Source organism: Astyanax mexicanus, chromosome 19 (genome assembly GCF_023375975.1).
Source record: "Astyanax mexicanus isolate ESR-SI-001 chromosome 19, AstMex3_surface, whole genome shotgun sequence".
NCBI classification, from domain to species: domain Eukaryota; kingdom Metazoa; phylum Chordata; class Actinopteri; order Characiformes; family Acestrorhamphidae; genus Astyanax; species Astyanax mexicanus.
This window is the reverse complement of record NC_064426.1, coordinates 7,287,865-7,302,644: the sequence shown is the minus strand read 5'-3', so window position 1 is coordinate 7,302,644 and position 14,780 is coordinate 7,287,865. Positions and strand designations below refer to the sequence as shown.

Below are 14,780 nucleotides of genomic sequence, written 5' to 3'. Positions count from 1 at the left end.
CAAAGAGTCTAAAAGCAGAGAGAGTGCGCATTTCTAGTGCAGAAAAACGGGCCAAAGTGTCTAAAAGCGGAGAGAGTGCGCATTTCTCGCGCAGAAAAAACGGGCCAAAGAGTCTAAAAGCGGAGAGGTGTGCATTTTAAGTGCAGAAAAACGGGGCAAAGAGTCTAAAAGCGGAGAGAGTGCGCATTTCTTGCGCAGAAAATCGGGCCAAAGAGTCTAAAAGCGGAGATGGTGCGCATTTCTAGTGCAGAAAAACGGGCCAAAGAGTCTAAAAGCGGAGAGAGTGCGCATTTCTAGCTCAGAAAATCGGGCCAAAGAGTCTAAAAGCAGAGAGAGTGCGCATTTCTAGCGCAGAAAAACGGGCCAAAGTAAGGAGTTTAATATTAAGAGACATCATGAAATGAAACATCAATTTGAAAAATCTTAGTTTACACAACACTGTCAAAGATAAAAAATAATAAGTCAAGTAAAATGGTGTGTAAATGAAATAATCAGGAAAAATGTATTATTTAAAGTGGTATATTTCATTATTTGTTTTATTACAGAGTCTGTGGCCCGTGACTTTAAATATATTTCTCCTTCTGGCCCCTAACAAAAAGAGTTTGGACACCCCTGGTTTAGCTGGTCTAAGACCAGGGGTTTATCCAGCAAGATAACGCTATATAACGCTGTAGTTTTTATTTTATTTTATTTGGATGGCCAACCTGACCATCAAAGACAAGTTTAGATCATTTGTAAGTCTAAGTCTGTTAGTCTGAGTCAAGTCACTAGTCAGTTAACGGCAATTCTGAGTCAAACCACGAATCAGTTAACATGTGAATCAAGTCTCTAATGTGTAGCTTAGTCAAGTCTGTACTATGATTTTTTTTTTTTTTTTGCAGAGGCTACTAATGAGTCTTTTTTTTATCGGTGAAAAATATACAGTGCAAATTATGTTTATTTATATTATCTTATTACAAAACATATAACTGATTGTATTTAATTTCTCATGTATTTCTTTTAACTTATTTAATTTCCTAATTTATTTTTGCTTCAATTGCATATTTTTAAGATTTTTAAGTTCTGATTTTTTATTTCACAATGATGTTGCAGAAATAAAAATAAGAACTCAACAGTATAATAAAAGGATTTATGGGGTTAAGCTTGGCTGTAGTTGGCAGGGTGGTTATGAAAGTGTCTCTTTGCGGAAATGCTAATTCAGTAAAAAAAAAAAGGGTAATTCTTTGACCTACAAACACACTGCAGTAGCTTGCATACTAGCCTATTAGCAATTCCAACTAAGACTTTAGTATATTTATATATAGTTTGATTATTACATTTATAAAATTCCAGATACACTATATGAACATTCTGCAGTTCCAGTGAGTGTAAAAACCCATTGTTTCTCCTGAAATCTAACTTAAAAAGAGTTTACCCTGATTTTGTTCTGTGTTTACTGTCTCTATTTATGCTGATCCTAAAAGTATTGTATGGAGCACCATCATTCCAGAGAGCTTAGCTCTCCTTTACCCCTGTAGCCTACATCTAGCATTAGCATCTAGCATTAGCCAGAGAGTACTTAATTAATACAAGGACTAGACAATCTGTGTGTGTTTATTAGTACATCTGTGTCAGCAGTGCAACATAAAGCCACAAACATTTATATGTTTTAGTATAGATTTCCTCGCAACTCTTAGCTACAGTTAGGCCTATAAATATTTGGACAGTAACACAATCTTTATGATACCATCACCAGTGTTGTGCGTGAACGAGTTCAAAAGAACACGTTCATTGAACACGCTCATTTTTTCGTGAAATTTTGTAATAAAGAACTTGAGCGCGAATGAGTTCACATTACGTGTCATGAAAGGCAGACATCACTGTAAATGAACGTTGGCTAGTTAATAACATACTGGCTTCCGCACGACGTTAACTGTGATGAATCGCGGAGGGCTGGAGGGAGAGAGAGATACAGAGAGAGAGGTACAGAGGGAGAGGTACAGAGAGAGAGAGAGAGAGAGAGAGAGAGAGAGAGAGACCAATGACGAGAGTGAGAGAAAGCACTGCAATTTAAAAAAAATGGTGATGCACGGAGACAGACACCGATTCTCCTTATGAACATTTTCATCACCTGGTAAGAAACCCACAATTACAGTATCATGAGTAAATGTGTATAGTGTATAATGTATAATGTATAGTGATTTCTAGCTTGTAGTGTGAAAAACGAAAAAAGTAAAATGAACTGAACTGAACCATGTTTTAGAAAGGATGTGGTAAGCTTTGTGATGAGTTGGTTAAAGCCTTCTTCACACTTTCTTCTTCTCATCATTCTGGTACACGTTGATGTCAGTATTAGCTGTCCAATCAACACTGTTCCAGAACTGGGATGGCTTCTTTATATGTTTTTGATAAAGTCTAATCTGGCCTTTTTATTAATGGTTTTGCCCCTGTAATTTCTCTCAAGACGTCTTCTCTGTATGGTGTTCTTCACTTGGATGGATGATTTGAAGGTTTTTTTTTCTTCACTATGGAACATTATTGTTGTTTTCAGTGGACTTCCAGGCCTATTTGAGTTCCAGAGTTACACACTGCTCTCTTTTTCCCAGAATGCACCAAACTGTTAATTTGGCCTCTCCTAACATTTCTCTCTCTGAAGAATTAATTCTTCTTTTTTTTTTTTAGGCTCCACTTCAATTTGGATCTCATTTAACTGCAACATCTTCCAAATGCAAATGCCACAAATGGAATCAGACCCAAACCTTTTTACCTACTTAACTGATGATGGATTAACAAGGGAATAGCCCATGGAGCGTGTAAAATAGCTTTTGAGAAAATGTATCCAATTACTTTTGAGCACCTGTAATAAGGAAGAATTAGATGTAGATTAATTAAACAGGTTGTAATTCCAAAAAGGTTTTCTAGTATATTTTTGTTAAACTCCTTGAATTAAACCTGAAAGTCGACACTAAAATTGATTTTCATTTATTTATTTTTTTTTTTAAATCCTGTATGGTGGCATACAGTATCCAAATCAGGAAGATTGACCACTGGGCTAACTAGCTTACTTGCTATAGTGAGGTGAAACAGGGTGAAGGGGTTTCTAATAAAGTGTCCATTTATGATGCCTTTAAATGGCTAAAATCAGTGATAGTTAACTGACGATTTAGAGGTTAATAAGGGGGCAGATGTGTGAGCTCACATTACATCCCCTCTCGTTACTGAGCAACAGAATGAGGAACATGAGCAAAATGGTTCAAGAGGAACTGTGTAGCACTGAAACAGAGAAGTGTGCACACAGGAAATCCTCTTAACTGAGAGAAAGAACAAGAGAGAGAGAGATAAATAAGCAGTTACACCAAGATCTTTACTTCTGCTTTACCATGTGGACTAGGTTTGGTTCTGCTGGAAAACATATATACATACAGTCTGTTTATTAAAACATTACAACATGGGTTTTCCAGGTTTTTGATTCTGCTTTGATTTAAAATTGAGGACAGTTACTGAAGCACCAAAGGCTTACTTACAGCTTTGGTGCTAATTAAGCTAATCCATCCACTGATTCACATATTCTTGGCATGAATATCAAGCTTTCTATCTTGTCTTATCCATAAATATAAATGATTCATGTCAAACAGATTACTAATTAGCTACTGCTAGTTTAGCCTATTAGCCATTACCCTACAAGGAAGCTAAAGAAAAAGAAGCAGCCTGAAAAGCAAGACCAGCGTCACTGCCCTGTATTCACGACTAAAACTTAAAGCGAAAAAAGCAGGAACTTCCCCTGCCAATGGTGTCAGTCAGCCATTTTGTAAAGAGAACTAAGGCCTGGTTTGATACCAGCTGTCGCTAACAACGCCTTTGTTCATCACAACCACGTGTGTGTTGGTCACAGCATGATTTACTCTACTTACAGCAAAACCGCCGCCGTCACATGTCAGTGTCCTCAGCATCAGTATGTGTATATGTGCTATCAGTAGCATGCACAAGTTACTGATTTTAGAACAATTAGTAAAGATGGATATTAGTTAATGGCAATATGACAAAACACTGAATTTAAAAAGTAATAATTTCACGAATTTTCCAGTATCCTGTAAGGTACAATGTTTTTGCATGGCAGCAATGATAACCAATGAAATTCAGCAGAATCTGAAACTAATCCAATGTGAACATTTTCAGATCTAATTCTAAAATAAAATAAAAAAAAAACCTTAGCATTAGCCATTTTAAGAATGAAAGAAATTTCTCCTAGACTCAAATGTAATTGTACAATTTAACATAATTATTAATATTGTCGCTGTCCGATGAAAAACAAGTATCTCCTTATTGGTTGATTTTTAGTTTACTACATAATTTGAGCAAACTATGCTAAACTTTCTTAAAGAACGGAACAACAGAAATACTTCAAAATAACCTGAAATAAACTCTTTTTACATTGACTAACATTGAAAGTTTACAAGGATTTTTCTCTCTCCTATAAAGTTGCTGTTTTGGAGATACTTGTTTTTCATTGGACAGCGACGATATACAGATTATTTTTACATTGGTATGCCAAAAGTCATGGGACAGGAGCTAGTATCATGTAGTACTTTGATCCACATTTTTGCCATGTCCCATGAAAAGCCATGGACACTGCACTGACCTGTAGGATATGTGTAGGGCAGGGGTCACTAATAGGCCGTTGTCCAATCCGGACAAAAACCAATGAACTACTGAGAAAGATATAATTCTGACAGTGTTCATTTAAAGCGGTGGAACGATTCATGTCTTTACATTTTTTATTTTATATTTACAATTTTAACGTTTAATCAACATAATGTCCTCAAACTTCTGCCTTTTGAATCAGCATGTTCTAATAATTTTACTGTTTTAGTGTTTTTGAGATCAGATGTTGAATCAGTAACTTTCGTTGTACTCAGCTTTACTACAGTGATGTAAGTTTATTGTTAACACTTGTTAACAACCATAGGATTTTCTAATTTTAGTGAGCTATGATTTATTAAAAGTTAAACATATGACGTTGAAACAATGTTGCTAAATCAACGTTAATTCACTGTTCAAAATCAACGTTGATTCAACCACAACATCTGCTTGATCAACGTTTATTCAATGTTTATTCAACGTTGAAATGGCAGCTGGATATAAATATACATACAGGATACATAGTATATAGGATATATATATTTCTGATACACAAGTGGCACTGTGGATCAATAAATGTTAAATGCCCACACAACCAGAACTCAGAATCGAATGAACAATTTACATACTGCTATCCCATGATTTTTGGCATGTCTGTTTAATACTTGGATGGGAATGTGTTGCTGTCAATCATCCAGGGATATCAAAAAGAGATGATATGCTTGAAATGATTTGAACATTACATTTATTTGCTGAAACATCCTCTTGGGCTGCTTTATTATTATTATTATTATTATTATACTATTCCTCTCTGCTACTTCTATAAGCAGTCTGATCATCAATGAACACTGGGGGGCAGTTCCATTGGCAGCCATACACTCCCATGCCATAACACTGTCCATGGTTCTTGCACCATTTTAAAAGTCAAATATAATGCTTTTTAGGCCTTTTTAAGAACTTAATAAATATAATTTAAGACCCAAAAAAATATAGTAATAATTTATTTAGGTCTGTCCCCGGTAACATTAGCTAACTTTCTACATATATTAGTATGTAAGCTAACTCATCGCTAATGTTAGCTAGCTCTCTGCTAACCTGAGTTCTATCCCTGGCAAAGTTAATATGTTAGCTAGCTTGCTGCAACATCACAGCCATAACATTAAAATCACCTGTCTAAAACTCTTCAGGTCCCTCTTGTGCCACTAAATCTGCTTGTCCTTCCTTGAACAACTTTGATAGATACCAGGAACTCTCCACAAACCTGACCCAGTGTCTAGACATTACAATATGGCTATTGTCAGAGTGTCTCAGATTCCTGTTTGCCCATCTTTCCTGCTTTGAACACATTACCTGACAAGAAAACTGACTGTTCACTTGCTGCCTAATATATAGATCCCACCCCTTGACTGGTGCAGTCCTGTGCTCAACCTTTAACTTGCAAAATGATACATTGGGGAATTTGCCATGTTACTTATCTATTCAACAAAAAGTCCAAAAAAGAAAATTGTAACAAAAATACACATAATTGACTCAATTGATTTTTGTGTTTTGTAACAAATATCAGATGGTATAATCCAACCTTCTTTTGTTATAAAATGAAAAATAAAAAAATGGTTTTGGAAGACATAAATGATTATGAGCAGGTGTTCCAATACTTCCGTCCAATGCAGTGTACTGTACATGTCCATATATGTGCAAATTTATATCAGATTTCCATATCGGAACATATTGTGTCGCAGTGTACTGTATTATATTGTTGTGAGTAATATGTTAGTGTGTGACTAGTGTGTTATACTGAGGCTAACACATTAGCACGTGACTCCAGTGTGAGTGAGAGTTAGCTCGGCAGACTGTAAAGCTGTAAAATGTTGAATGCTTTTTAGATTCTGGTGAGGTGTTGTAGTGCAGCTGGATCATGAGGGATCAAATGACTCAATGACGTTTAGTGCAGTCTTGTTTTCAGTCTAGATCGATAACACCAGTGGGGTGAACTTTCAGAAGATTCAGAATGTTCAGAAGCTCCCAGGCAGCTTAATTGTAGTAGATAGCATACAGAAGATACAGCTTCATCTCTGTAAGTGATATTATGCACTCAGAGTTCAGTTCTGGCAAAATACTGTTGAGGAAATGATTGTACAGATGGTCAGACGTCTAACTTCTCTTCAATCTCCACTGCCAAGGCCAAAACATCTCTTCTAAATGATTTCAAAGCTAAACCTAAAGGGTCAGTCTTCCTGACAGGAACTAAGCCTCTACAGTACAGCTTCCTTTTTCTGATAGCGATCATTTGAGCATACTCCGAACGTGGCATAACAACTTCCTGTATGGTCTTAAAAGTGTGACAAAATGAACTGGGTTTCTGCAGGTCATGTTTGACTCTTGGGCTGTGTTCACATTACCAGGCTTAAGTGACCTAAATCAGTTTTTTGCTCAGTGTGGCTCAGATCAGATTTTTTCATGGCTGTATGAACGCGCCAAATCAGATTTTTTCTAATTAAATTTGAGTCGCTTTCATATGTAGTCCTTAATCAGATACATATCTGATCCATAGACATGCGACATGAATGTGAACGGTCAAATCATGGGGAATTCATGCGTCCTTTTTCTTTTACGCATGTGCTACATGCTTCTTTCTCGTACCCACAAATCTCTTGGTGCAGCTGTGCAGCTATAGCTGCAAAAACAGCAAAAGCAAACCACCTGGTCATTTTTCACTTCCTTGACCTGAGCATGTATTTCAGACCAGCTGATTACTCTCCACTCCAGCAAAAGATGCTCCACATATGAGCTGCTAAGAAAACGCATCCATTTCCCTTTATAAAACTAAGGGTCGTCTCTCAAATATTGAGTTTTTTGTTGTTGGTGAAGAAGGCGGCTTTTATACACGTATCAATGTGCGCATGTGAGATGTTTCAGGGACATATTCATTAACATTACACACAGATGCAAGGCACTTACATTTGGGAATGTGAATAGTCAAAATGGCCAAATCTGATGTGACCAAAAAATCAGATTTGAGCAATGTGGCTTGTAATGTAAGCATAGCCTTAGTAGTGCAGTGTTTTTAAAGCTTAAGCTAGTAACCAAATCTCTGTTTCCATGGTTGAAAATTTTCTTCAATGTCCTTCTTGAGAAGTTTAAGGTTCCTTTCCATAGCTTGTTTCCCCATATAACATACTGTATTTGTGTGGGTGCTATCAAGTTGGAAACCATGGCTTCCATCGTGACCCCACATATGAATGTGGGATTAAGGTGGGTTGTAATGATGGTGTCCATTTGGGAAGTCCAACTGGGTCCAAATAACACATACACAAACCCATTTAGAGCTCATGCCCACTTATAGTGATCCACTTTATCCACAATGTAAGCTCAACCTGTGAATGCTGGCTGGGGTATAAGATTGTACTGGACAGCAGCAGTTGAAAAGTGGGTTAAAATTTGTCTGGTGGCTGGCTGTAGCACAATCTGTCCAATGCCATGTAAGTAAAGGGAAAAAAGCAGCAAGGCAACCTATTTTACCTATTCTTCTCAGAAATGTAACTCTAAGTTTATAGACAAATAGGTTAGAGCTTGCATTGAAGAAATGTGGGTGGAGTTTGGACAATTAGTGCACATGCTCTGACTCGATTTTCTCTACAAAACACAATAAGTGCAAACTAGAGATGTAAAGGCCAATCGGTATATATCGGTATTAGTTGATTTTCAGTCAAAATTCCTTAATTTAGCCAATTCGATACAGGAGTTAAGGTTTACACAGCAGCACTGTGGGGCTGGAGTTTGATTTTGTCCAGACTGCATCTGTCAGTGAGAAGCAGAGCTAACAAACACCACTAACAACACAAAACAGCAAACACTGCAGACCTCCACCAAAGGAACAGCACCAGCAGTGAAAATGTTAAAGGAATCATACTGTTCATACTGTGTTTATTGTTGGATAAGCAGTGATTTTTGTAAAGTTTCCACTTCATTCTCCAAAGTGCAGTTCCGGTATGGAAGTGGCCAATGTTAGGATAAGCCAAAAAGCCCTGCCCCAAAAACACTGATTGGTCCATCTCTAGTGCAAACAAGGGCAGGTAGCTTCCATATCAGCCATCTTTTGACTTTAAAAATGTTGTGTCCACTACATACTATCCACACTTTTAAACAATTTATGGCCATTCCTAGAAACATTTTTATGGTTCCTCAAGGTTCTTCATACTAGAACATCTATGTATCTTTTTTAAAAATTGTTCTACTAATAGTTAACACTAGTTTAAGAAAACCCTTGAATTAATTGTTACAGAACTATTATACTGAGCTGAGGTTCGCATTTTACACATTACACAAGAAGCCTGCACTCAAAATAGTTTTTTATTCACCAACAGTTGACAACTTTTTTTCTATGGCTTGAGGCAGTATTTCCCAACCAGGTTCCTGAAGGCCCACTGCTCTGCACTTTTTAGTGTTTTCCTTGATCAAAACACACCTGATCCTACTAATCAGCTCAATTCTGGAGTAAAAGTGGGTGTGTTCAAGCAGGAAAACACTAAAATATTCAGCACAGGGTGCCTCCAGGACTGGGGGGTTGAGAAACACTGGCATATGGGGCCATTTTAGGAATTATTTGAAAGTATGTGTGGAATTTTTGTTCATTGGTACAGTGTTCCCCAAAACTGATCAATGTTCTTCCAATCAAACCCTGATTTCATTTACGAAAAAAAAATGGCGGTCAAAAGAATCATCCATTTGAAGGCTTTTAAGGGCAAAAGTGGCGGTTTTGTAATGGCATTACATACAGTAGTCTTTGGTAGCTCTATTTTTAAGCATGCCTGGACATTTCTGAACATTAAATTTGATCAGAAATGTTTTCAGCCATTGTTTGGAATAAATATGCCATTATTTGTAATATATGTGGGGCATTTTTTAAAGACCCTGAGGCCTGGCTTATTTCAAACCCAGCAAGGGTAATGGAGTAATGGAGGATGCTCTAGGCCGCTCCAATCACTTCAGATAGTTGTAGGCGTAGGCTATCTGATTGATTACACTGTGATTAGACTCCAATGTACACCTGAAGACCTGAAGGAACACCTTTTAGAACCAGGCCACAGTCAATCCAAGTGAAGGAACGGCCAGTTTAATCTGCTGCTTAAAGTTCCGCACTGAAGCAAATCGAGTTGAGTCACTTCCAGATGCAAAACTCTTCAATCGCAAATCCCCATCTAAAGCTGCTTTATTTTATAGTAACATGAGAATTAAAAAGATTAAAAGAATCTGGACCAGTCCAGGTAAAGGATGTAAGTGTCTGATTCCCTTTAATAAATTTTAGGTTTTGTTTCTTTTAAAACATCAGATTTTACCTTAAATTAAACTTTTTTTACTATTTTTATTCACAAAAAGGCAGAAAATAAAAAGTAAATGACGTAAAGACAAAAGAAATGACAGCAAAAAGAGCAAGAGAAGGAAATAAACGCCCAACCGGTCTTCAGTTACATGACAGCCATCACTTGTTCACTCCAAATCCGCTTTACACCAAAACTGTCACTCTACTATCACCTCAGACTAAGACAAGAAGTAGAAAAATAAAGCAAATTCACGTTTTAACTCACCCGTCACCCACAACGACACACTTTATGGCCTGCATCTTCCCCCCCGAGCTGTTCTTTTCAGCTTTTTAACGCGCCTCAACAGAACCAGAGTGTGCAAAAAGTGAAGAAGGTGCAATACAGGAAACCAGTCTGTTTCAGAAAAGTTGTCAGTGTGTTTCCCCCCCTCCACTCACTCCTCCTCCCTTTGCTCTACCTCCTCCTCCCTTCACTCGACTGAATCTACGCGCCTCAGAGCCGCCCAGTCTTGCACATGCACGCTCATGTCATTCGTAACTTGCTAGACTGATTGCAGATCAGCTCTACAGCACCTGAAACTGGTCATGTAGCAGGAAATAAGAACTTCAGCTCCCTGAAGCACATGCAGGGTGTGTATATAGTTCAGATGTTCAGAAAAAAATGAAAGAAAGAAAGAAGTAAATAAAGAGAGAAATTGATTTGTATAAAACGCAGGAGCAAATAATGTATAGATAATGAAAAAACCTGAAAGGATAAAAGCAGGAATTCCTTAAAGAGAGACAAAAATAGTTAAGTTAATTCAGTTAAGCGTAGATTAAGTAGCTCTGTTAAATCACTTCCGCTTCACAACAGGTTTCCTACACCACAGCAGCTTTGACCACCAATTTGTTTTCTAAAATCAGCAGAATTTAGGGTTTAGACTTTGGATCACTTTCATTTTTGCATTGGGTTCTTTTATTTTCAAACTACAGTGCCAGTTAAACGTTTGGACATATTTACATTAATTGATTATTGATTTTTCCTACATTGTAAATGAATACTGAAGTCATCCAGATTATGAAAGAATATATAAGGAATCATGTGGTAACTTAAAAGTGTTAAACAAACCTTTTGGTAAACCTAATTGTAACACTTTTTATAGTGTTTACATGACTCTGGTTTTTATTTTAAATATTTATATGTCAGAATTGGATAGCTTATTATTTTTTTTTTAATATTTTATTTTAAATCACCTTAAATTATGCAACAATTAGCTATTCCACCTTAAACAGTACAGCCTGCTAAATTATAGCCAGGTGCAGCAGGCTGCAGAGTTTAAGGTGGAATGGCCAAACAAAAAACCCTTTCAGCATCTTTTATTTAGCTTGCAAGTGGAAACTATGAAAATGAAGTGCTTGGATGCTGCTTATGAGGAATTTAATTCAATTAACCAATGTTTTTACTTCTGCATCTAACTCATTTTACATTAAAGATTGTTGCAGGTAACATGGTACTGATAATGGCTCTGTTTTCTAAAAAAAAAAAAAAAAAAAACATTCAGACAAAAGACCACTTTTGTTTTGTATCATAAGCTTTTCAGTCTCTTTAAGTTTACCTAGATAAGCTAAGCTAGCTAAGCTCTCTTAGCATACCTGTCAAGTTTTAGATTTAAAAATAAGGGATATTTTCCTCTGTCCGCTTAAAGCCGTCCCACCAGCCCAACGAAGGTTCAGTATCTCTTACATTTTAAAACAGGTTTACAAAAAATCTAAAATAACCACATGTGAACCACTTACACACTACAATTAGATTATCAGAATCTGAACATGTTGTGGACATTCCTACATATGTCATTCTTTTAATACAGCCAAATTAAAAACCCTTTTCTATATCTTTTTTTATTTATTTAAGATTTCATGTCTTTTTTGTAATAAATGCACTCTTTTATATGATATATTTTTTATTTATTTAATGGATTTAAAATTGAACAAAGAGTGCACAAATTCTGCAAAATGACTGTTGGTGACCTAAAATGGTATTATGAGCTTTTACTAAAAGGACATGGACCAGATATGTTTCATCAGTAAAAATTAGTCCTAAGGGGCCTACACAATAAATTTTAATTAATACTTATTCCTTTTGATCACTCCACCCCTGATTAGTTCAGTTAATTTCGGTCCTCTCCACATTTCTAGTTAAACTGAGTCACAAGCTGTAATTTTTTTTATTTTAAAAGGTTTAATCTGTGTGTTTTATTTCGGAGTATTTTTAAGCAGCTATCAGAAAAATCTCATCACAGTTTCCATGATTAGACTACCGTTACCTTTCTTTTAGAAAAATCGCTGCATGTATGTTTTAACTAGCTGCCTGAACTCACAGCGAGGAGGGCGGGGCTTCCCCACACTGACCCTCCTTGCAAGCTGATTGGCTGTTTCTAGTGAAAGGCGGGACTTTCTCCTTGAACCGGCTCCACGATTGGTTAAGAGACACAGAGCGGTCAGTGCCCTGTATCCTCAATAATATATATTTTTTTATCTTAATAAAATACGGGAAATTTACGGGAAAATACTAATACGGGAGGACGGCGGGAAAGAGGAGTAAAATACGGTAGTTTCCCGGCCAAAACGGGAGACTTGACAGGTATGTCTTAGCTTACCTAGCTAAGTGACATTTCAATTGAAACAGAACATTTTAGAAACCCATTTTAGCCTCATTGCTACATTTTATATTTGTTATTAAATTGTATATCAAAATAATGATACACAATACTGCTATTTAACTTAAATAGTTAGTTTCACACTTTAGAATTTAATCCATCTACTTTAAAATGCTGCCCGACAGAAAAGCCAACAGAACATGCTAAAGCTAAAGCTTAGAATGCCAAAGAAAAAATGTCATACAAGATATTTACTATTTCTAGCTACTGAACACTTGGTAAAAAAAAACAGAAACAAATTATTCAATTAAATGTTCATTTTAATTTATCTTTATTACCTTATTAGGCCTCAAACAGCACAAGAAATTGGCTTCCTGCTTCTATTGTAAGGCTGTAGAGTGTGGGAGGAGCCTAAACTAATTAAACTCCAAGAAAAAGTTAGCAAATAATACTGAAGCCTAAGAGGCGACTGATAACTGGTCACACTAAATAAAATAACAAATTTGTAGTCATTAATAATTTAAAATGCATTATTGAGGATGAACGTTGCTGAAGTATAGCCTGTGTTACAGTACACAGCTTTGAAAAAAAAAATAAGAGACCATTTCAGTTTCTCTGATTTTGATATTTACAGGTATATGTTCCAAATAAAAATATTGTCATTTAGAGCATTTATTTGCAGAAATTAGAAATGACTGACATAAAAAGATGCAGAGCTTTCAAACCTCAAATAATGCAAAGAAAACAAGTTCATATTCCTAAAGTTTTAAGAGTTCAAAAATCAATATTTGGTGGAATATCCCTGTTTTTTTTTTTTATCACGGTTTTCACCCATCTTAACATGTTCTCCTCCACCAGTTTTACACACTGCTTTTGGATAACTTTATGCTGCTTTACTCCTGGTGCAAAAATTCAAGCAGTTCAGTTTGGTTTCATGGCTTGTGACCATCCATCTTCCTTTTGATTATATGCCAGAGGATTTCAATTTGGTAAAATTAAAGAAACTCATTATTTTTAAGTGGCCCTTATTTTTTTACTGTGTATTAGGCAGACACAGTAATAATATACGTATTCATATTATTAAAGTTGATTTTGAAAAATAAGTAAATAAAAGAAATGAAAAATTAACAGTTCTAAAGGCAATTTATCTTTTACAAAGAATATCACAAAAATATTAACAACTTATTACATCGCCTTCAGTGAAAGTTCATTTCAATGGCGAAAACAAAAACAACCTGTTAATATCCTATTACAGGAACATTAACCCAAATGTATATTTTATTACAAAAAACATAATTACTCCTGTTTAACTAAATGAACTGCACTTTACTTTGAATAAAAATAAACACATACCCAATATGTAATAGTATCAAAAAGAATCACTACTGTTGTCATAAAACTGAGTATTGTGAAAATGTATTTTTATTCTTCTTCTTATTATTATTAAATATATTAAATAATATTTCATTCGAAATTAAACAGAAACAGGCCTCTCAACCATGTTTGGCAACAAACTTGAGGGAAGAGGATTAAAAGTCCTGTAGAAACTCAATGTTATAAAGCAGAATCTGGGAATCTTGGTCTAAAATGTGTGTTGGGCCAATTAGATTACAATGTCACTTAACTGTGTCGTGATTCAGTTGCATAAAGTAAGAAAACTCTCAATCTGATTTGTCACTTATCACTAATCTACTAATAGTGCACTAACTGATCACAGTTGAGTGGATGCAAAGCAGTGTTTAAAACCATTTGAGACTTTTTAGTGCACTAGCTTCTTAGAAAATAAGGGGCTTTTGAGATTTAGGACAGATCATCATCCACCCTGCATTTCTAATGCCTCACCAGGAGAGGGTAGAATAGGATGGCAATTGTGATCAGAGAGGACCAGAGCAACAGAGGGGGGTAAAAACAGATCATGCTCTAGTGTGCTTACTTCTGTAAAATAAATTAAGAAGTCAAGAAGATCTACTAAATACTAAAAACGGTTCTTGGTATTGTCTAGAGTTTCCTGTACACACTTACAGGAACTATCTGTTAAGAATAATGGTTGAGTGATGTCATAGAAAAAAACACTTAATTTAAGTGTGAAGAATATTTAAAAATGAGCAAAGAACATCTAAATCAACCTATTTTAACTTTTGAGAGGTTTTTTATGGTTCTTTTTGCAGCCACCCATTTTTTTTTTTGCTTTAAATCTATAAAATACC

The 14,780-nt window shown here is 35.8% G+C and overlaps 1 protein-coding gene across 1 annotated transcript in view; it reads right to left on the bottom strand.

The window, feature by feature from the left end:
- The window catches only part of rac2 (Rac family small GTPase 2), a 51,838-nt gene extending 41,455 nt beyond the window's left edge, over window positions 1-10,383 (bottom strand). Inside the window, exon 1 of the mRNA XM_022671575.2 lies at window positions 10,203-10,383. Coding sequence (XP_022527296.1) covers window positions 10,203-10,237 — 35 coding nt within the window. The 5' untranslated portion in view covers window positions 10,238-10,383. The remainder of the gene's footprint in view (window positions 1-10,202) is intronic.
- Window positions 10,384-14,780: the final 4,397 nt, after the last annotated feature.